Source organism: Epinephelus lanceolatus, chromosome 1, assembly GCF_041903045.1.
Source record: "Epinephelus lanceolatus isolate andai-2023 chromosome 1, ASM4190304v1, whole genome shotgun sequence".
Lineage (NCBI taxonomy): Eukaryota > Metazoa > Chordata > Actinopteri > Perciformes > Serranidae > Epinephelus > Epinephelus lanceolatus.
In genome coordinates, this window is record NC_135734.1 from 4,181,522 (window position 1) to 4,202,750 (window position 21,229).

The following is a 21,229-nucleotide window of genomic DNA, read 5'->3' on the forward strand; positions in this document are numbered from 1 at the left end:
ATGGGATGGCATGTCGCTGCAGGATGCTGTGGTAGCCATGCTGGTTCAGTGTGCCTTCAATTTTGAATAAATCCCCAACAGTGTCACCAGCAAAACACCCCCACACCATCACACCTCCTCCTCCATGCTTCACAGTGGGAACCAGGCATGTGGAATCCATCCGTTCACCTTTTCTGCGTCTCACAAAGACACGGCGGTTGGAACCAAAGATCTCAAATTTGGACTCATCAGACCAAAGCACAGATTTCCACTGGTCTAATGTCCATTCCTTGTGTTTCTTGGCCCAAACAAATCTCTTCTGCTTGTTGCCTCTCCTTAGCAGTGGTTTCCTAGCAGCTATTTGACCATGAAGGCCTGATTGGCGCAGTCTCCTCTTAACAGTTGTTCTAGAGATGGGTCTGCTGCTAGAACTCTGTGTGGCATTCATCTGGTCTCTGATCTGAGCTGCTGTTAACTTGCGATTTCTGAGGCTGGTGACTCGGATGAACTTATCCTCAGAAGCAGAGGTGACTCTTGGTCTTCCTTTCCTGGGTCGGTCCTCATGTGTGCCAGTTTCGTTGTAGCGCTTGATGGTTTTTGCGACTCCACTTGGGGACACATTTAAAGTTTTTGCAATTTTCCGGACTGACTGACCTTCATTTCTTAAAGTAATGATGGCCACTCGTTTTTCTTTAGTTAGCTGATTGGTTCTTGCCATAATATGAATTTTAACAGTTGTCCAATAGGGCTGTCGGCTGTGTATTAACCTGACTTCTGCACAACACAACTGATGGTCCCAACCCCATTGATAAAGCAAGAAATTCCACTAATTAACCCTGATAAGGCACACCTGTGAAGTGGAAACCATTTCAGGTGACTACCTCTTGAAGCTCATGGAGAGAATGCCAAGAGTGTGCAAAGCAGTAATCAGAGCAAAGGGTGGCTATTTTGAAGAAACTAGAATATAAAACATGTTTTCAGTTATTTCACCTTTTTTTGTTAAGTACATAACTCCACGTGTTCATTCATAGTTTTGATGCCTTCAGTGAGAATCTACAATGTAAATAGTCACGAAAATAAAGAAAACTTTTGGCCTGTACTGTGTGTGTATATATATATATATATATATATATATATATATATATAATATGAATGTAACGGCTTGTGTTAAAAGGACATATGATGTCATCTTAAATTGAGTGCGGCTCCTGAATTGAACCTAATTGTATTGTAGCAGATTTTGTGATATTAGCAAATATCATATTATTGTCCTGAGAATTGATATATCATATCATGATGAAACTAGTGATTTGCACCCCTACTAGGCAAACTGTTTCCCTCTCCAGACTCTATCAGGCATGAAAATGGGTCAGGGGTGAAAAAGGTGAGGATACGAGACCCAGCACCTGCTAGGGGGTCCCAGGATTATGCTCCTTGATTTTTTTTTTGGTGGAAAAATGAGCTTCCAAATGCTCATATCTGATTTCTTTTAGATTGACTGTAGTGGTGGTCACATGCAGAATTACAAGATTGCACAAAACAAAAGTATGAATGTATAATTAAGTGCAAATAAAGTATCTTTACATGTTCACATATGTTGTATAAGAGACGAGACCAGGACTGGGACACAAATTCAGCCCGGGACATTCAGGCGCACCGGCCCACACGTTTCTACCTATAATCCTCTATATGCTTGTACACACTACACAAACACTGTCCTCAGAATCAACTGCATAAGAAAATTAGCAGTTTAATTCCAGACTATAAAATAAATGCAATAATAAATTGGCCACAAATGGCTATGTCCTTATTATTTAACTTAAAATAAGAGCATATGACTCTATCCTAATGCATCTAATTTTATGCACAATATAATTGTCTGCCCTGTCCTGCCCAGCCCTGCTCTTGTATTTAAGCCCAATTTATATCTTAATGGCTCACAGCCATGAGCTAAGGAGATATAAAATGGGCAATAGGCTCTATAGCCAACTTTTAGTCAACTTGTTACTACAACAAAAAAAATCCCACTTAGTACTACTAAAAAGGTTTTCCTCTGGCTAAAATGTAATGCATAGTAGGCTAGGGTCCATGTCATTGGTTCGACATCCCATTAGTCCGACTGTCCGCGGTGCTGAACGGCTTACGGCGGGCGTATGGTGCGCCGCGACCGGCTTGAGGCGGAGCAGGCTCACGGCTTATGTGTTTGTCACTTTCTTTTTCATTTTATCCCACACCATGATCTTTTCCTGACCCTAACCAAGTGGTTTTTGTGCCTAAACCTAACCAGACCTTAACCACAGGGCATCATGATGATTTCGGAACGGACTTCGGAACAATGAGTTTAATATGGTCGGAACAATGGGATGTCGAACCAATGGGCAGTTCCCAGTAGGCTATGCCTTCACATTGCACCTGTCATATTTCTGGTCTCATCCTCCTCCTCATCACGACTGGGGTCTGTCCCTCAGCTTCATTGTCCTTGGGACTGGGAGCACCACCTAATATTAATTGCATGCCTCCACAGGAAAAAAGCAAGCACATATTTTCTTTTACTACCGGTTTAAATTATAATGACCTAATGCAATACATAGTAGGCTAGTTGGCATTTTGAAACGGACACCTAGAAGAAATATGCAATTTGCCAAAGCCAAACTTGCACATTACACAAACGTTAGCTAACGTTAATACACATGCTATAATGGCACTTTCGGCTCCAGCTCCACCTCCCTCCAAAGGATGGTTATTTTGGAGAATTTTGCTGCCTCTTCTTGTAAAGATTTAAGTTCTTTTTTCTTTTTCTCTTCTTTCTTTCTTTTTCCATGCCACCCTTTCTTTTTTTTTTTTTTACAATTTTTATCCATGTTTTCTGTCTGGCGGTCAAACTAGCCTGGTCTGCCATGAGTAATGACTGATGACTGCGGCTGAGCCAAACAGATTTCAAGAAAAACGAGAGCCTCTTTCGTATTGGAGGAGGCCGCTCTTATCTCCTCCTTCAAGCATCAAAACACAAGACTGACACCTACGTTCCCGTCTTTTTTTTTTTGTGGCTTCACTCCACAGACCCCCCAAAAAATATTTTCTCATCAGATCTACATGATTCATGTAGGTCACCTATTTTGTATTCAAAACGGCAAATTTCGCCGAAAGGTGAGCGATTTTCATGCCTGCTCTATGCTGAGCAGGGCTTATCCACCAGCTACTGCTTAAAACTGTTAAGCCTGAAAGTCCCCCAATGGGGGGACTTTGAGAGAGACTTTGCAAGCACAGTGTGAAACAATATACTGATCACAAAGAATATAGTGATGTTCACATCAAATTAAACAGCATAACCTGCGCTACAAGGCTGTAAAAAGCCTTTTTACATGCCCCAAACACAGCTCAAACAACAACTAAATAAACAACAACAAATCCAACTCCATACAGCATGAATATCCCGACCCATTCGCTATATTTCGGGCTCTAACTCGACCACACATTATGCAAAACACTTGCCGTTCATCTCAAATTAAAGCTGTTTCCACACATATGCGCAAAGCACTCTACCCCAAAGCATCAGGGAGCTAGAGGCCAGAGAACAACAACAGAAATCTTTTTGCTAAAATATTTTTGTAATATCTCTCTTACTTTGTTGTTTTTTGCCGTGAAAAGCTCATTCTGCCATTTAATTAGCTTCATTCCCGTTTACCGGATGTTGTCCATCATTCAAATGAATCCAGGCGGAAAACTTGACGGCCGGAGGTTCCAGGGGTAAGCATAACAATGACCACTCACAGCAGCTGACATCTCCCCACAACGTGTTCTGCTGACTCTGATTGGCTTACAGTGCTGTTACTCTTGTTTTGGTGGGTATAGCGTCATTCTATTGGCTCTAACGAATCAAACGAGGTGTCAATCACTCAAATCGACCAAGCTGTCACAGAGATATGGGCCTTCAAAGCTCAGAATAGAAAATCATTTTAAAATGTAGTAGGTGTGTATTGGTCAGTTTGGAGTGGGAATTAGAGGAAAAAAACTAAACGGACAGTTCAATCAATATACAGTTGTATGTGTATAATCTAAACATCGTTAGGGATTTACAGAAACAAAAAATTAAAGATATAGGATTGTACATGACAAAAATCACATGCAAACATGGTGCAATTCTGGAGAGCTTGCCTGAATTTTCTGTACTAAAACCTCTCTTTTATTGTTCTGCTTCAGTATCAGAATCAACCTTTGCAGAGTTAATGTTCACATATTGTACTATGATTTGATAGAGGTTTAGAGCTGCAGCTGCATCATTCCAAAGGGATACTCATCCTGAAAATGATTTTTTTTTTTTTTTGGCAAACCTCAAAATGTTTCATTTGTGCTATGTGCTATCTTCATTTACTCTTCACATATAACACATATACTTATATTTAGACATCTTAACAAATCTCACAAGTGTTCCCTTTACCATGACACCAAAAGTATTCAAACAGACCTTGTGGTTGCAGAGATATATTCATTTCATTATGGGTATGCAGTTTTTGAGCAGAGGCCTATAAAATAGGCTTAGTGTTTAAACTGACACGCAGACATAAGTGATATCAGTCTCCTTATGTTACAGTAAATTTACATTTACACTAATATTTGCCATACACACATCAAATCATGGTCTTAAAATCCATCAAGGAAGGAAGAACTGCTTGAAAAATCTTCAAGCCAGGACTCCACATCCACCAGATACTGTCCAGGGGTCAAATCAGAAGCTCAGCAGCAGGAAGAACCTCACAGTCAGCAGAGCACCAGCACACCAGTGAAGGCAAAAGATGTTTCAAGCAACAGTCCAAGACACAACCAGGCACATAATAAAATGGAAAACATGCAAGGATGTAAGTCAATGGTGAAATGACCAAGGAGTCAGAAACCATCAATACAGAGCCTGATCTTAAGTGGAATCAAGGGATCAGCAGAAAAGAAGTTGGAGCAGACAGGCGATGTACAGCTATGGAGAGGAGAAATTTGGAGTGAGGAAACAAGTCAGCAAGAAAAGTATGCCTCCACCCCTCAAATCCTGTCCTCTTTAGAAAATCCAACAACTTACTTAAGAAAGAAGAAGCTTGAGGAATTTGTGAAAAAAAAAGCAACAACAGAAGAAAGAGAGGACATCAATCTCCTTCAAGTGGAAATAAATCAGAAGCTCTCAAAGCTGCACAAAGAGGAGAATTTAAGGAAATGACACAAAGAGAAGAAAAAAAATCAAGAAGACTTTTACAAAGATCCGTTTAAGTTTATGAAAGAGAAAAGCAAATCCCTGAAAACATCAAAAGAGGAGGTTGAAGGACATCTCAGAACCATTCACACTGATGAAGCCAAAAGATGAAGCGATATTTGTCCCCACTGTCATACCACCAATCTCTGTGTTAACCAGGGGGGGTGTAGAGGACCAGGACACAGACCCAGAGCTGAGCAACGAACACAGGTTTATTTTGTGAGGGAATGGTAGGTTGGAAGGGAAGGAGGAGGCTCGGGGCGAGGAGCGGGAAGTGAGGAGGGGATCCAGGCGGCGAGGCAGTGGAGGGGCCCAAGGAAGGCAGAGGAGCAGAGGCGTGGGGGTGAAAGGTGATGGCACGTGGAGGGTAGTGGTGAGGGGAGCCGGGGCTGGAGCGGATCCGGGGAGGCAGCGGCCGAGCAGGAGCTGGATGATTCCTGGGACACAAGAAAACACAAGGTAAGCACGAGGAAGCACGAGGAATAAACACTGAAATCCACACAAACTGGAAGTCGGCCTGACGAGAGTTACCGCATGGTGAACTGTAACGATCTGGTGAAGAATAACAGGAGAGCCGGAGTATTAGAGCTGAGTGGTGATGAGGTGATGAGCTTCAGGTGTGCGTCCTGCAGCCACTGCCTGCGCCAGGGACCCGCCCCTAGGAGAGAGTGAGACACACAAGGGAGGGAGTGGAAAAACACAGACTCTGCAGGTGAGGATATGACAATCTCACCCCCACAACATAAACAATCACTTTCCGGTAGACAACTGACAACTGCAGAGATATGCAGAATCTGCAAACTTATTTCTGTTGTCATTTTCAGCCGTAACTGTAACATTCTGAAGATATATACACTGTTCAAAAACCTTAAGGGAACACTTAGTCATCACAGTATAACACCAAGTCAGTTAAACTTCAGGGATATTAATCTGTACATGTAGGAAGCACAAGTGATTGTGAATCAATTTCACTTGCTTTGCAAATGAAAGTGAAAACAGGTGAGAGGCAGACAAAAGCAAGACAACCCCAAAAAAGGAATGGTTTGCTCTCCTTACCCTTCCTGACTGATTCCTCTCTAGTTTTGTGTTCTACTAGTGTCCTTGTGATCACTGGTAGCATGAGTCAGTACCTGCAGCCCAATCAGGTTGCACAGGCAGTCCAGCTCTTCCAAAATAGCATGTCCATATGTGCGGCAACAAGAGGGTTTGCTGTGTCTCCCAGCACAATCTCAAGAGCATGGAGGAGATACCAGGAGACCAGCCGTTACACAAGGAAAGCTGGACAGGGTCATAGAAGGGCATCAACCCAGCAGCAGGACTGGTATGTTCCTTTGTGCAAGGAGGAACAGGAGGAGCACTGCCAGAGCCCTACAAAGTGGCCTCCAGCAGACTACTGGTGTGCATGTTTCTGACCAAAGTGAAACAGACTCCTGCAGGTGGCATGAGGGCCTGATTTCCTCTGGTGGGACCTGTGCTCACAGCTCAGCACCGTGCAGCTCGATTGGCACTCGCCAGAGAACACCAGAATTGGTAGGTCCACCACTGGCAACACAGATGAGAACAGGCTCACACTGAGCACATGTGACAGGTTTGAAAGAGTCTGGAGATGCCGTGGTGAACATTATGCTGCCTTTAACATCATTGAGCATGACCGGTTTGGCAGTGGGTCAGTGATGGTCTGGGGAGGCATATCCTTGAAGGCAGTGGTGGCTGGTCCATAGAGGGCGTTAGGGCGCCGCCCCCCCTGGTATTTTTGGATTTTTTTTTTTTTTTTTAATACACATTTTTAAAATTAACAATAATCACTTATTTTGAGTATGAGTGTGTTTAAAATGCACCAAAACATGCCGTATATAAAATATAAATCATCATATTTTTGGGGGAAAATAGCTTCCTGGTCATCTCCTAACATCATCGGAGCTTGTGGGGCGATAGAAACAGCGCCCAGTCAGTGCAGCAGCGCAGCCAATTGCTGACCTGTTGCTGACATTAGATATGCACATAGCAACAGAAATGTATCCAGTCAGCGTCGTCGAATCTGATGCCTAAAGGGCGATTAATTTATCGCCCCCAGCCGAGTCTGTCGGTGACGGAGTGGATATCTGAAGACATTGACAATGATGGACGCGGACATTCAAGACAGAGGATTTCAGCAGCAGCCCCCGAATTCAATCAGGTCTCTTCTCTAAATTCCATTTGAGAGGAGAACATTGGTGGAAAAATTACAAATAAAACAGCTCGGCCCAGATCAACCGGACATCAAAATTAGCCAACAAGCTAGTGAAAAAAGGTAAAGTGTATACGAGAGGCTTCTCGCGTATTTGGTACAACGGGAAGGCTTGGCTAGCTGGATGCAGTCATGTAAATACGGTATTTTGCTTCCCATGTTTACTTTGTAAAACGGCGGGGACAGATACAACATGGACTGTTACAGGAGTGAGGGACATGAAGCATTTATCTGAGAAGATTAAGAAACGTGTGTACGAGGGCACATATGGAGAACACCGTCAAGCTAGCCATGCTAGGCAGAGCTAACATCGCTACGCAGCTGGACGAAGGTCGCAGGATTGGTGTGAGGAAGCACAACGAAGAGGTGGATAAGAACAGGCACATTTTATCAAAGATAACTGACTGTATTAAATTCTGTGGGGCTTTTGAGCTGGCTTTGCGTGGCCACAATGAGACAGAGTCCTCAGACAACCCAGGTGTTTTCAGGGGCTTAGTTGATCTGGTCGCCTCGCTCGATGCTGTACTGGAGGAGCACCTGAAGACAGCGAGGGTTTTCAAAGGCACCTCAAAGACTGTGCAGAACGAACTGTTGAACTGCATGCTGTCAGTGCTTAAAACTCAAATTCTGGAGGAAGTAAAAAACGCGGATTATCTTGCTATTCAGGCAGATGAGACAACTGACATTACCACCCGCTGCCAGTTGGTACTTGTGCTACGGTACATCGACACCCATAACAACATCCAAGAGCGTTTTTTCGAGTTCATCCCTCTTCAGAATGCAACCGCTGACACAATCACCACAGCACTGTTGGAGAGGCTGAGCACCATCCTCCCTGCTGGACAGGAGAGCAGACTGATCGCCCAGGCCTATGATGGGGCAGCAGTGATGAGGGGAGCCACAGGTGGAGTGCAGCGTAAAGTAAGGGATGTGTACGCGAGTGCACACTACGTCCACTGCTATGCCCATCAGCTCAACCCCATCATGCAGCAGGCAACATCTCACATGCCCAGGATCAGTACTTTCTTTTCAGACCTTGGTGGATTTGCTGCGTTCTTCTCCGGGTCATTCAAGCGAACCAGTGTGCTAGATCAAGTGGTGGCGCACAGACTTCATGGAACTTCGACAACCAGTCGTGCTGTTAACACTGTGTATGAGCACAGGGATGACCTCCTTCAGTGTTTCCAGACCATCAGAGACTCTGGTGACTTTGATCCTCTAACTGTCAGAGAGGCTGGGGGCTTTGTGAGAATGCTGGAAGATGAGGATTTCTGCTTTTTCCTGGCGTTGTTTCACAAAATCATGCCACACGTGGACATGCTGTTTAACCAGCTGCAGAAGAGGAACATCGACTCGGTCTACATCACAGGAGTCATTCAGAGGTTCACCGACCGCATGCAAAACATCAGGTAAATAATTATTTATCATTAGCTGAGAAAAATCCTTATTATGATATTTTTTTTTTGCAATCTTAAACAGTGTAAAAACATAAATGACACTACAGCAACTCATAAATACTTGTTTCATCATTTTAAAGACAGCAAACAGGAAATTCATTTAGGATGATAATGTATACAGTCTATTAAACACAATGAAAAGACTGTTTTATTTTATGTCTCCAGTATGTTAGTTTCTGAAACAGTAATTGTGGATGGTAACTTGTGTTTTTGATTAGGGACTCCATTCCTTCTCTGGGTGAGGAATACAGTAGATCTGTGCAGCAGCAGCCCACAAAGAAACGGAGGACACTTGGAGAAGGAGAACAGCAGCAGTTGGCTACAGAGGTAAGCTGTAACATTACAGTTCTGTTTACACTCAATTAGGTGTTTTTACTTTTTTTATTTATTAATGTGTAAAATTACCCTCTGCTATGTTTCTCTGTCTACCTTCCTCAATTCCTGAGTAATATTAAGAGTTATATATTTGTTTTTATTACGCCATGTTCAATTCACCACACATGTACTGAGGAAGGCAGACACTGAAGTGTTTAGATGTGGTTATTTCACATTCCTGATATTAAGCAGTAAGCTATCCCATCATCTTACAAAATAACATGCTCATCTCGTAAGAGGGTACTGATGACATTTAGACTAACAGATGTGAAAATTAAATTCTGATGTTTACTATGTGTACTGACCTGTTTTTTAATTTTTTATTTATGTATCATGTCATAGGTATGTGATACCATTCTGAGTCACGCCAGAGAGCGGTTCTTTTTTACCAAGCACCTCATCAGTGCCACTCTGCTGCAAGGAGACTTGTTTGTGCAACGCATTGTACAGTTCCCGGATGCAGCACTGGAAACCACCGTGGAGGTCTACCCCATGTTGAACAAGGCCAAGCTCAGAACAGAGCTATCCCTCATCTATGAGAACGACGAGTTCAAGGCTTGCAGTGGTGCATTGACTCTGTTCCAGTTTTTCATGGAGAACAACCCTCAGGCCACATTCACTGAGACTGTCAGTCTTCTCAAGATTCTCATCACCACACCCATGACAACAGCAGAATCAGAGAGGTGCTTCTCTACTTTAAAGAGGATCAAGACCTTCCTGAGGAACACCATGACGCAGGATCGCCTGAATGCTCTGGCCATGCTCTCCATGGAGAAAAACCTTGTCAGAAACATCCCTGACTTCAATAATAGGGTCATTGAGAGCTTTGCCACTCAGAAGGACAGAAGGGCAAAATTCCTGTACAAATAGATATCAGACACACACGCACACGCACACGCACACACACATATTCCCTTGACCAAATCTTTCTTTACAGTATCTCACATAAGTGAGTACACCCCTCCCATTTTTGCAGATATTTCATTATATCTTTTCATGGGACAACACTATAGAAATGACACTTTGATATAACTTAAAGTAGTCAGTGTACATCTTGTATAGTAGTATAGATTTACCTTCCTCTGAAAATTACTCAAAACACAGCCATCAACATCTAAACAGCTGGCAACATAAGTGAGTACACCCCACAGTGAACATGTCCAAATTGTGCCTAAAGTGTCAATATTTTGTGTGCCAACCATTATTATCTAGCACTGCCTTAACCCTTTTGGGCATGGAATTCACCAGAGCTCACAGGTTGCTTCAGAAATCCTCTCCCACAGCAGATGGATGTGGTTTTGGATCATGGTTTGGGGCTGCATGAGTGCTGCCACCACTATACTTGACTGTAAGCAAGGGACAGTTGTCTTGGTGCTCTTCACCAAGGTGCCACGCATGCTGAAAGAGCACCAAGACAACTGTCCCTTGCTTACAGTCAAGTATAGTGGTGGCAGCATCATGATTTGGGGCTGCATGAGTGCTGCCGGCTCTGGGGAGCTCGGTTCATTTAGGGAAACATGAATTCAGAGCAAAGCATGATCGCCCCTCTTCGGAAACTGGGCTGCAAGTTTTCATTATCAAGTTTTCCAACATGATAATGACCCAAAACACACCTAGTAGATGACAACTGCCTTGGTGAGAAAACTGAAGGTGATGGACTGGCCAAGTATGTATCCAGCCCTAAACTCACCTGTGCACCTGTGGGGCATCCTCAAGCTGAAGGTGGGCTAGCGCAAGGTGTCTTCACATCCATCTGCTCCATGATGTCATCGTGGAGGAGTGGGAGAGGATTCCTGAAGCAACCTGTGAGCTCTGGTGAATTCCATGCCCAAAAGGGTTAAGGCAGTGCTAGATAATAATGGTTGGCACACAAAATATTGACACTTTAGGCACAATTTGGACATGTTCACTGTGGGGTGTACTCACTTATGTTGCCAGCTGTTTAGATGTTGATGGCTGTGTTTTGAGTAATTTTCAGAGAAAGATAAATCTGTACTACTAAACAAGCTGTACACTGACTACTTTAAGTTATATCAAAGTGTCATTTCTATAGTGTTGTCCCATGAAAAGATATAATGAAATATTTGCAAAAATGGGAGGGGTGTACTCACTTATGTGAGATACTGTAGTTGACCTTGGCACAAGACATCATCCAGCAATACATTGCACTTCAGAAATTTCTAATATTTTGTCTTAGTAGTGTGTTTGCTAATACTACTGTATATCTAATCTGTTCATAATTCAATCATCTTGATTGTTTAGTCTATAAAATGTTTTTTCATTGACTCATATTAGACATATGAAAGAAGCAAATCAAAATTTAAAGAAAAAAAATGTTTGGAATCTTACCTTGGAAAATCACTCAAATGCTGACATTATTATCAAAATTGTTGCAGATAATATTTGTCTTGATCGACTAGTTGAAAAATCAGTTAACATTCAGTCACATTAGTAACATTTAGCTTGATCATAAAGTACTGTACAGTATTCTTGCAGCCAAACGTTTGAGTTCAGCCACTTTATATTCATTTCTTTATTATACATCCTTTATACAGTATAAATTTCATAGATACATTACTACAATCTATATAATTTTATGTTATTGTATATAGTCCACTTTGCACTCTGTTCTGGTGGTGTGTCTCTTGCGTTGCCTATTTACTACTAATACACCGTTTCATGTGCTCAGCTGTGCACCTCCGCCACAAGGGGGCACTGGCGTAACAGTCAACAGCCTTGTGTGTAAAAATGTGTCAATGTAATTAAGTAATTTGTTTACATGTTCAGTTTCAAATGCAAAACTTGTGTTTGTGCAATATGATGTTTATGTTTTTGTGCAAGAATGCCTCAACTTTTTAATACTGGTATTAAATAATTACTATTTCACAGAGCACTGGTATCCTGTTGTTTGTGTTAAATTGTATTGGGATAGTTACTGAAACTGACTTAATATGGCACAGCCCCACCTAGAGTATTTTTCACCAGCCGCCACTGCTTGGAGGGTCGCACAGACCTCCATGTCATAGACAACAGCACCCTGGCTGCTTTTAGGTACTGTGATAAAAGTCGCCTCAGGGTGATTGTCAGACCTAACACAGGTGCAGCGTAGGCAGTTCCTGGATGGTGAAAGCTTTGATGCCATTGACAGGCCCTCTCATTCCCCTGACCTAAATCCAATTGATTACCTATGGGATGTTATGCATCGGTGCAGGCGATTCTCCTCCAGAGAAACATAAGTCTTTGCCAGTTCGCCTGGCAAAGAGGGGGGAGAGTGCTCATCCCAAAAGAAAAAAAAATGTGTCCACAATTGAACAGTTTTGCCAAATAAGTCTTCTAAACCTCGAAGACAAGACCTTATTCAGTGTGTTGGGACAGAGACTTACAAAGTATTGGAAACAAAACCAGTTAATTGATTGAGTTCAATTTAAAAAAAAAAGCTGGCATAGCAGGCTTCTCGGGATGCCAGGACAGTAAGGACAGGCTCCTTGACCTGATCAATGCCTATGGATCAGTTCCACATTAAATACTGTGGTCTGCTTTTTAATCAATTCAGGTCTGTGCAACAATGACAGATCTGGTAAAATACTCCTTCCAGGGTCCAGTATGTCTCACATCATACTATGCCACAGCTTGACAGCCATTGGAAGTAGGCATCATGGCAAGGTTCACCATCTCCTATTGGCCTTCACTTTGGCAAGGGAGCTCATTATCAAGCCTGAAAATGGGTTGTGGGAGGAAAACAGCTACAGTTTGTTTAGAGGTTACCACAAATACAAGCCTACTTGGACAATATAACAACACTGCAAACAGCTGTCTTCTGGAAAAGCTTCATCAAAAGAATACTAAGGCATGGATGAAGATCAAGCCCAGCAAGTGCAATGGATGAGAACCCAAATGCAGCACCACCGACAAAAAGGACAGTTTGTAATGTTAGGTCGTAGGTGTAACAATAGTAAAGTTCATCCTCCCAACTTGAGGCCTCTTGAGGCTCAGGATCAGTCCAAAAGCTTCAGCGAGCCACGCTGAAGCAGACAGCAGGAGAGTCTCTGGCATCTGCTGGATGCACACACACACACCAGGGAGATCAATTGTGTGCAGCGGTACCGTGAGGGAGCAGGTGGGAGTATGGGGTACCTGATGACCCCAACAATGTACCTACTTTCCCTTTCACCACCCCTGTCCCACTACTGACTTACCACAGGGATTGAAATATCAAGTCCTAGTACCTTGAGTGGTATCAATCTTATCATCTACTGAATTTCTGCCAGAGACTGAACAAGCATACTGCTCAAAATGATGAACTTTACTTTGACTGGCAGTCATGTTTTGGCAACATCTGCATCATACCATTCTCCCTCATCTGCCCCTGTTTCCCCATTCCCTCATCTCCATCTGTCTGTGCTGTTTGTTTCTGTTTTTCTTTTTTTTCATATGCAGTCATGCCTCACCTGTCCAGCATGGTTTTTCATCACCTCATCACCCTTCTGACCTGCTGCCTGCCTCCACAGCTGCACTGTGTTGGCTAATTAGTCTCTCTGCACTGGGGATGTACATGATGTAATCACATTCACTGCCTGTCAGCACAATACTTGGGTCAGGTAGGAAGAGTGATGAGAGGGAGTAGTTGAACCTTCTTTGATGATTGATCAAATACTTGGCTATATTGGGGTTTTTGTTGTACCTGGGAAGATTTCAGATGTTCAAAGTAATTTTGCACCCACAGTTATCTTGGAGTTTTTAGTCAAGATTCCATTCAAATGTAAAGTTTAACTGAAATAACAGAAAACTTAATTAATTCACGTTTCCATCCACCAATGTTAATTTCATTGACAAAAACTATGTCAAACTTTTTCCTAAATTACCTTTTTTCCATGACAAAATCGAGACATTAATTGGCTAAAAATAGATGTCAATAAAACTAAGACAAAATCTATGTTTCATTTTTGTTTACATGACAAGACGAGACAAGACGTGACGAAAATGTTAGTGGTGGACTATTGGACACTGTAAGCCAAGTGCATGAGTGACAGGCTGGTAAGCAGTCTGCCCCAGGGTGGTTTGCTACCCAGCAAAAACCATCACATCGGTGGTGCATGCTGTGAGCTGTAATTCAGCACTAAATAATCATCGGTGTGTCTCTGACTGTGGATGGTGGAGCTGCTGAATGGATTTGTGAAATGTGTTAGTTACAGCAGTGGTTGTTAGCAGTTAGCTATGCAGCAAGCAGCCACCAGCCGCCAGACTTCACAGCTGATTCCCGCTGGACTCCACTCAGTTGGGAAGGTCTATGGGTTGATTGCTGTTTGACAGGCAGGTATGAGGCTCAGTTATTTGTGGGTGTAGCTGTGCTGTAAGTAAACAGCCTAAACTCAGCAGAGTTTTCTCTGACAGAGATGAAAGTTTAATTTTATTCACCAGCTCTGTGAGACATGAGTTAAACCATCCATCCATCCATTTTCATAACCGCTTATCCTTTTGAGGGTCGCAGGGGGGTGGAGCCTATCCCAGCTGACATTGGGCGAGAGGCAGGGTACACCCTGACATGTCGCCAGACTATCACAGGGCTAACACATAGAGACAGACAACCATTCACACTCACATTCACATCAGGACTGTGGGAGTACCTGGAGAAAACCCCTCGGGGAGATCATGCAAACTCCACACAGAAGGGCTCCCTCCTGAACCAGGAACCCTCTTTCTGTGAGGCGACAGTGCTAACCACTAAAGCACTGTGCCAAGTTTAAACCTCCAGACTAAAATGTTGCAGTTATTTCTCTGCTTCTTAACATTGAGATTGACAAGTCAGAGTTTACAGTGAACCTGGGTACAAATGCTAGTTGTGTCAGATTAGTTACTTGTGGTGTCAAAGTTTTTGAGGCCATAAGTAGAGAGATGTTGAGCTTTTTAAATGATGATCAGTAAGTGTGTGCTTGTAAATCACCCCTTAAGCCTGACAAAAATGGCTGGAGAAATGACAGTTTATAAGTGTGTAGAAATTATTTGTAGCTGTAGAAAAAAAAAATGTCTAATGAAATTTTTATACAACCTATCATCTTGATTCTAATTTCTGATATATGAATTAGCCTCACTGGATTAGTTTAATGACATTTAGAAAACATAATGACTAAAATTTGACTAAAATGTTTTGAATTTCCGTCGACTAAAATTATGAAGGATAAAAATGACTACAATGTGACTAAAACTAATAAGCATTTTCATCTCAAGACTAAGACTAAATCTAACATAGGTGTAAAAGTCAATGCTGCCATCCACTACTTAAATGTAAATATTAGCCCATAAGAACCTGGACCAATTTCTCCTTAAAGGAAAATTATGGGGGGCATAAAACAGACTAAATAGACCACATAGAACATATTTCTGACATTTTTTTCAAAATACCACCCCTCACTGTCAGAGATCTGTAATGTTACATATATGTCACATTGGGCGTTAAGAACCTGGATAATTTATCCATCAAGGAAAATTATGGGGGACATAAAATAGACTAAATAGACCATATAGAACACATTTCTGACATTTTTCTCCAAATAACACTCATTAGTGTCAAAGATCTGTCAATGGGTGTTAATGGTAAATTCATTCCTCTTTTGAAAATTAATCAGCCTTAGTCTTTTTTGGTTTGATAACAAAGCTTTGTCTTTTTATTTGTGTTTCCACAATATTATAACTTTACCTCTTAGGTTTAACAACAAAATCTTTAACAACAAAATTTTGATTTATTTCACAATACAAAAATTTGCAAATTGAATTAAAAAAAAGACTGCCTCATCATATTGGAGGTCTTCTCAACAAGCCATTGTAGCTGTAAAAAAACTGAGCTACAGTCTTTTTCTGGTCATGTTTTTCTGTTTGGTAACAAAGATTCTAACTTTACCTCTTAGGTTTAACAACAACATTTTCTTTTCATATTTGTTTTACAACACACAAATGAATACATTTGCAAAAATTTGCAAATTGAATAAAAATAAAAACTCTTACTGGGTAGTTGTATTTTGCTGTCCAGGGTTCATCTTTGTTGAGGTACTTCATCTAAATCACCTGACTGACTGCAGTCTGAATCACTAGACTCACTTGACTTGTCATTCTCCATGTCTTTGTTGCTGGGAGTGTAATCAGGGTCTTCAAGGTCGTCATCTGAGCTACTTTCACATCCCTCAAAGTCACTGTCGTCTCCCTGGATGACTGTCAGTGCATCCTGAACACTGTATCGCTTCTTATCCGTAATGCAGATAAAATTAAATTTCAATTTTCAATTATTGTTTTCAATTTTTATTATTTATTATTTTCATTAAATTTTCAAATGATATAGGGTAGAACAAAGTGATATAGGGTCTGTTTTTTTATTCACTGATGGGTAAAAATGGTTTCCTCATATATTTTGTTAATAATTGGATTCATATAATGTGATTTTTTGTTTACATTTGTTTTAATATGCTTTGAATTGAACAATATAAAATGTATTAACTAAATATCATTGAAAAAGTTAAGTTAACTGAGCAGATCACAAAAAAAAATTCTTATTGTGACATATATGTCACAGTAGGTTTTCCATGACAATTTTAAGGTTAAAGGTCCGATGTGACATATATGTCACAACAATATTTACCTGACTTGTTTTATATCAATTTGTTCATGAAATGTGTTCACAACAGGTTAAATGTAATAAAGGACTTGTTATATAAGCATTACAATTCTTAAATGGTTTGAATCTTACCTTTGGCAACCAAAAACAAGCTTTTTAAATTTAGCTAGCTCTGCCCCTAGTGGTAACCTGGCACACAGACACCTTGGAAATGTTGTTGTGGGAAGACCAAATCACATGACCTGTCACATGATCCACCAGGATGTTAAGTATGTGTCACTCTGGGACTTCATGAGTTAAAGTCAAAGAGAAAGCTGTTCATGGAATTTTCCAGAACATTTACAGTTGGTGGTGCAAATTCTGCAGTTGGGTGCCTTTAAAGATAAAGACATATTTAAAAGAGCACCAGTGAAACATAACACTACCTTACATCTTTCCACATACATCGTTATTTAACCTGACCTGTTTCCATTGCATTTTGCTCTTATCAATACACCAACATTTCCACCTACGATAAGTAACCGTCATAAAGTTTTTGTAATAATCTAATAATTATAATTCGACTTTGGTTTCAAATATCCAGTGTTTCCACCTTTTTTCACAAATTGAAAATGGGCATAAAAACAGGCAGAAACATACGTTGCTTTTACTGTAACTGCTTTTCTCAATTCTCCTGCTTAATTTGACATGTTACAGTGAAATGGATTATTACTACTTTTTATTAGTGCCCTTTCCCCCTCTTAGAATCCTAATTACTTGTGTATTCATTAATTTTAAATTGTTGCTAACTCATTGCAGCACTTGCATTGCACCCATTCTTTGCTACTGCTTAGATGCCTGTAAAATACAGATTAAACTGTATCTTCCTCAAGCATACCATAACCTTCCTTATTACTACACCTAACATTTAGCATTGACAGCGTAAGTTACATTCAGTTGACAGCAATGAAATAACAGCTATGAACTGAATTCTACAACCTTTTGCAGTCAGACTATAAGCCTCCTTCCTCTGGCAGACATTCTTTTAATTGTCCAGCTTCTCTGTGTTGGTAATTAAAGTAAATAAACTTCAGTATTTTTCAACCTGGGCCCTATTTCCCCATGTGTATGTGTGCGTATGATTCATGGGTACCACTCGTTTTAAAATTGGTTCAGTATTGAGGCGCGAAACGAGCTAAAACGGTAACGGAGGCAAATGCGTCCCGTATAAAAGTGCTTTTTTTCGCCACTGACCGGTTCAGATCGCCAGTGCTATCTCTTGTAGCGGCCCTGGGGCAGTGGTGACTGTGAATCAGTGGAGTCAGCTGTCAGTCAGTGTTGGAGCAGAGAGAGGGGGGACTGCCCCGCTGGGTACTGTAAGTGAGTATGTGTGTATGAAGTGTGTGTGTTACGCTAGAAGAGTCAGAGTTTGGGACGGAGTCTTTTACGTGCTACCCCCTGGAGTGTTACCGGAGTTTTTGGAGTGCTCAAATAAACGGGCCTTTTTCCCGAACGCAAGAACGGGATGTCGCGCAACACCCCGTACAGCTTTCACAGGCTGCCTTTGTCGGACGGCGAGATGCTGAAGTTGTGGCTAGTTGTGCTACCAATGGATGCTAACACTCCTGTCCAGACACTGCGCCTTGCAGACCATCGGGTCTGCAGTGCTCACTTCTCCCAAGATGACTACTGCCAGCCGAAGAAGAGAAGACATCCAATCCCGAAACACCTCTTCCTCAAGAAAACAGCTGTCGCACGAGTAGAGAGAGCTACAGACACAGTGGAGCAAAGCTCGTGAAATCACACAGCCCAGAGGTAAGGGAAAGGCTAAGTTAGTATGCTATTTACAGAGATAGCACTGGCGATCTGAACTGGTCAGTGGCGAAAAAACACACACTTCATACACACATACTCACTTACAGTACCCAGCGGGGCAGCCCTCCCCCTCTCTGCTCCAACACTGACTGACAGCTGACTCCACTCATAGTACTCATAACACTGGTGATCTGAACCGGTCAGTGGCGAAAAAAAGCACTTTTAATGTGCAAACTTATACGGGACATATTTGCCCCCGTTACCGTTTTAGCTCGTTTTGCGGCTCCGGTTGCATCCGCCTCCCTCAATACTGAACCAATTTTAGAACAAGTTGTACCCATGAATCATACGCACACATACACATGGGGAAATAGGGCCCAGGTTGAAAAATACTGAAGTTGTCCTTTAAGGATGGACTAGAGGCAGCACTAACAATGTGTTTGTTGCTTGCAGTGGCAATGATGTTCACTAAATGAAACAAGAACAACACTTGCTCCATGGTAAAACCAACCAGATTTTTGAGATTTGACATTCATTTATTTTTTAAGAAAATGGGACAATATACATTAATGGACATTTACATGTAAATGCACGAGATTATAGCCAGGTGGCTAATTTCCATCTCCAGTCCCATTGGCAGGTTGGTATCAAACACAAAATCAATAATGCCAACAAAAGAAAATCAAATACACAGAAAAGAACAATATAAGAACAGCATAGTAAACCACAAAACACACAACAGGCAAAGAGTTGGGTTGAGAGATGAAAGCTATGATTCCTTCTTATTTTATATTAAATTACTTCATGAACTATAGAGGTGCAGGAGAAAGGCTCAAACCCATTTCCATCTTCATAATAATAAAAAAGACTCATAGCTCTCATCTGATGGTTAGAACTGAATTTTAAAGCAGGTGTTTACAATATTTTTATTGTGACTTTAATCTGTATCAAATTAAACTTTCATGTTCACAGTAACATTTCATTTAAAGTGAGGCATCAATGGAAACTTTATTTCCACTACATTTTAGTATTAAAAGGTTGTTTTACCACTCATTTTCTTGCAAACGTATTTTTCTTTGCACTTGTAAAGGTGATATTGGGGTGCTGTAGAACCACTGTTTGAAGAAATCTTGTATTTGTCCAAGCATGTGGGTGTTTCTCACTATACATGAACACTGAATGTTCACTACTGACTAATCATGATTTTAACTACTTGTATATACAGTGGCACATACAGTGAAACATGCTTTTCAACATTTTAAGCAAGATTAGCATATTAATTTTGTTTTGTGCAATTTTGGAGTGAAAAAAAGGAGAAGAGCACCATGCAATTGTTTGGGAACCCCAAGACATTTGAGTTCTCAGACAACTTTTACCAGGGTCTCAGGCCATAATTGGCTTGTTAGGGCTATGGCTTGTTCACAATCATCATTAGGAAAGGCCAGATGATGCAAGTTTTAAAGCTTTATAAATATTCTGACTTCTAAAACCTAATCCCAAATATCAGCAGCCATGGGCTCCTCTAAACAGCTGCCTAGCACTCTGAAAATTAAAATAACTGATGCCAACAAAACAGGAGAAGGCTATAAAAAGATAACAAAGTGTTTTCAGGTAGCTTTTTCCTCAGTTTTTAATGTAATAAAGCAACCGCAGTTAACAGGAACTGTGGAGGTCAAGTTGAGGTCTGGAAGACCAAGAAACCTTTCTGAGAGAGCTGCTCATGGGATAGCTAGAAAAGTAAATCAAAACCCCTATTTAACTGCAAAAGACCTGCAGGAATATTTATCAGACTCTGGAGTGGTGGTGCACTGTTCTACTGTACAGCGACACCTGCACAAATAAGATATTCATGGAACAGTAATTAGGAGAAAACCTTTCCTGTGTCCTCAAAACAAATTTCAGTGTCAGAAGTTTGCAAAGGAGCATCTAAACAAGTCTGATGCTTTTTGGAAAAAAAGTTCTGTTGACTGATGGAGTTAAAATCAAACCTTTTGCAATGAACAAGGGAGCAGCAGGTATGTTTGGAGAAAAAATGTGCAGAATTTCATGACAAGAACACCTGTCCAACTGTTAAACACGGGGTGGATCAATCATGCTTTGGGCTTGTATTGTAGCCAGTGGCACAGGGAACATTTCACAGGTAGAGGGAAGAATGGATTCAGTTCAATTACAACAAATTCTGGAAGCAAACATCACACCAACCATAAAAAAGCTGGCAATGATGAGAAGATTGCTTCTACAACAGAACAATGATCCTAAACACACCTCAAAATCCACAATGAACTACCTCAAGAGGAGCAAGCTGAAGGTTTTGCCATGGCCCTCACAGTCCCCAGACCTAAACATCATAAAGAAGTACAGTACAGGCCAAAAGTTTGGACACACCTTCTCATTCAATGCGTTTTTTTTTATTTTCATGACTATTTACATTGTAAATTCTCACTGAAGGCATCAAAACTATGAATGAACACGTGGAGTTATGTACTTAACAAAAAAAGGTGAAATAACTGAAAACATGTTTTATATTCTAGTTTCTTCAAAATAGCCACCCTTTGCTC

At 41.3% G+C, this 21,229-nt stretch overlaps 1 protein-coding gene across 5 annotated transcripts in view; it reads right to left on the reverse strand.

Annotated features, from left to right (window-relative positions):
• Positions 1 to 4,449: 4,449 nt before the first annotated feature.
• Positions 4,450 to 21,229, reverse strand: part of LOC144463793 (uncharacterized) — a 127,062-nt gene continuing 110,282 nt past the window's right edge. For all 5 annotated transcript variants that reach the window (XR_013491794.1, XR_013491793.1, XM_078169354.1 and 2 more), the window contains 2 exons: positions 5,747 to 5,873; positions 4,450 to 5,652 (listed from right to left, as the gene is read on the reverse strand). Coding sequence is in view for 3 of the 5 variants with exons in the window: in XM_078169354.1 (XP_078025480.1) it covers positions 5,367 to 5,652; positions 5,747 to 5,873 (413 nt within the window). In the remaining 2 variants the exon portion in view is untranslated. The remainder of the gene's footprint in view (positions 5,653 to 5,746; positions 5,874 to 21,229) is intronic.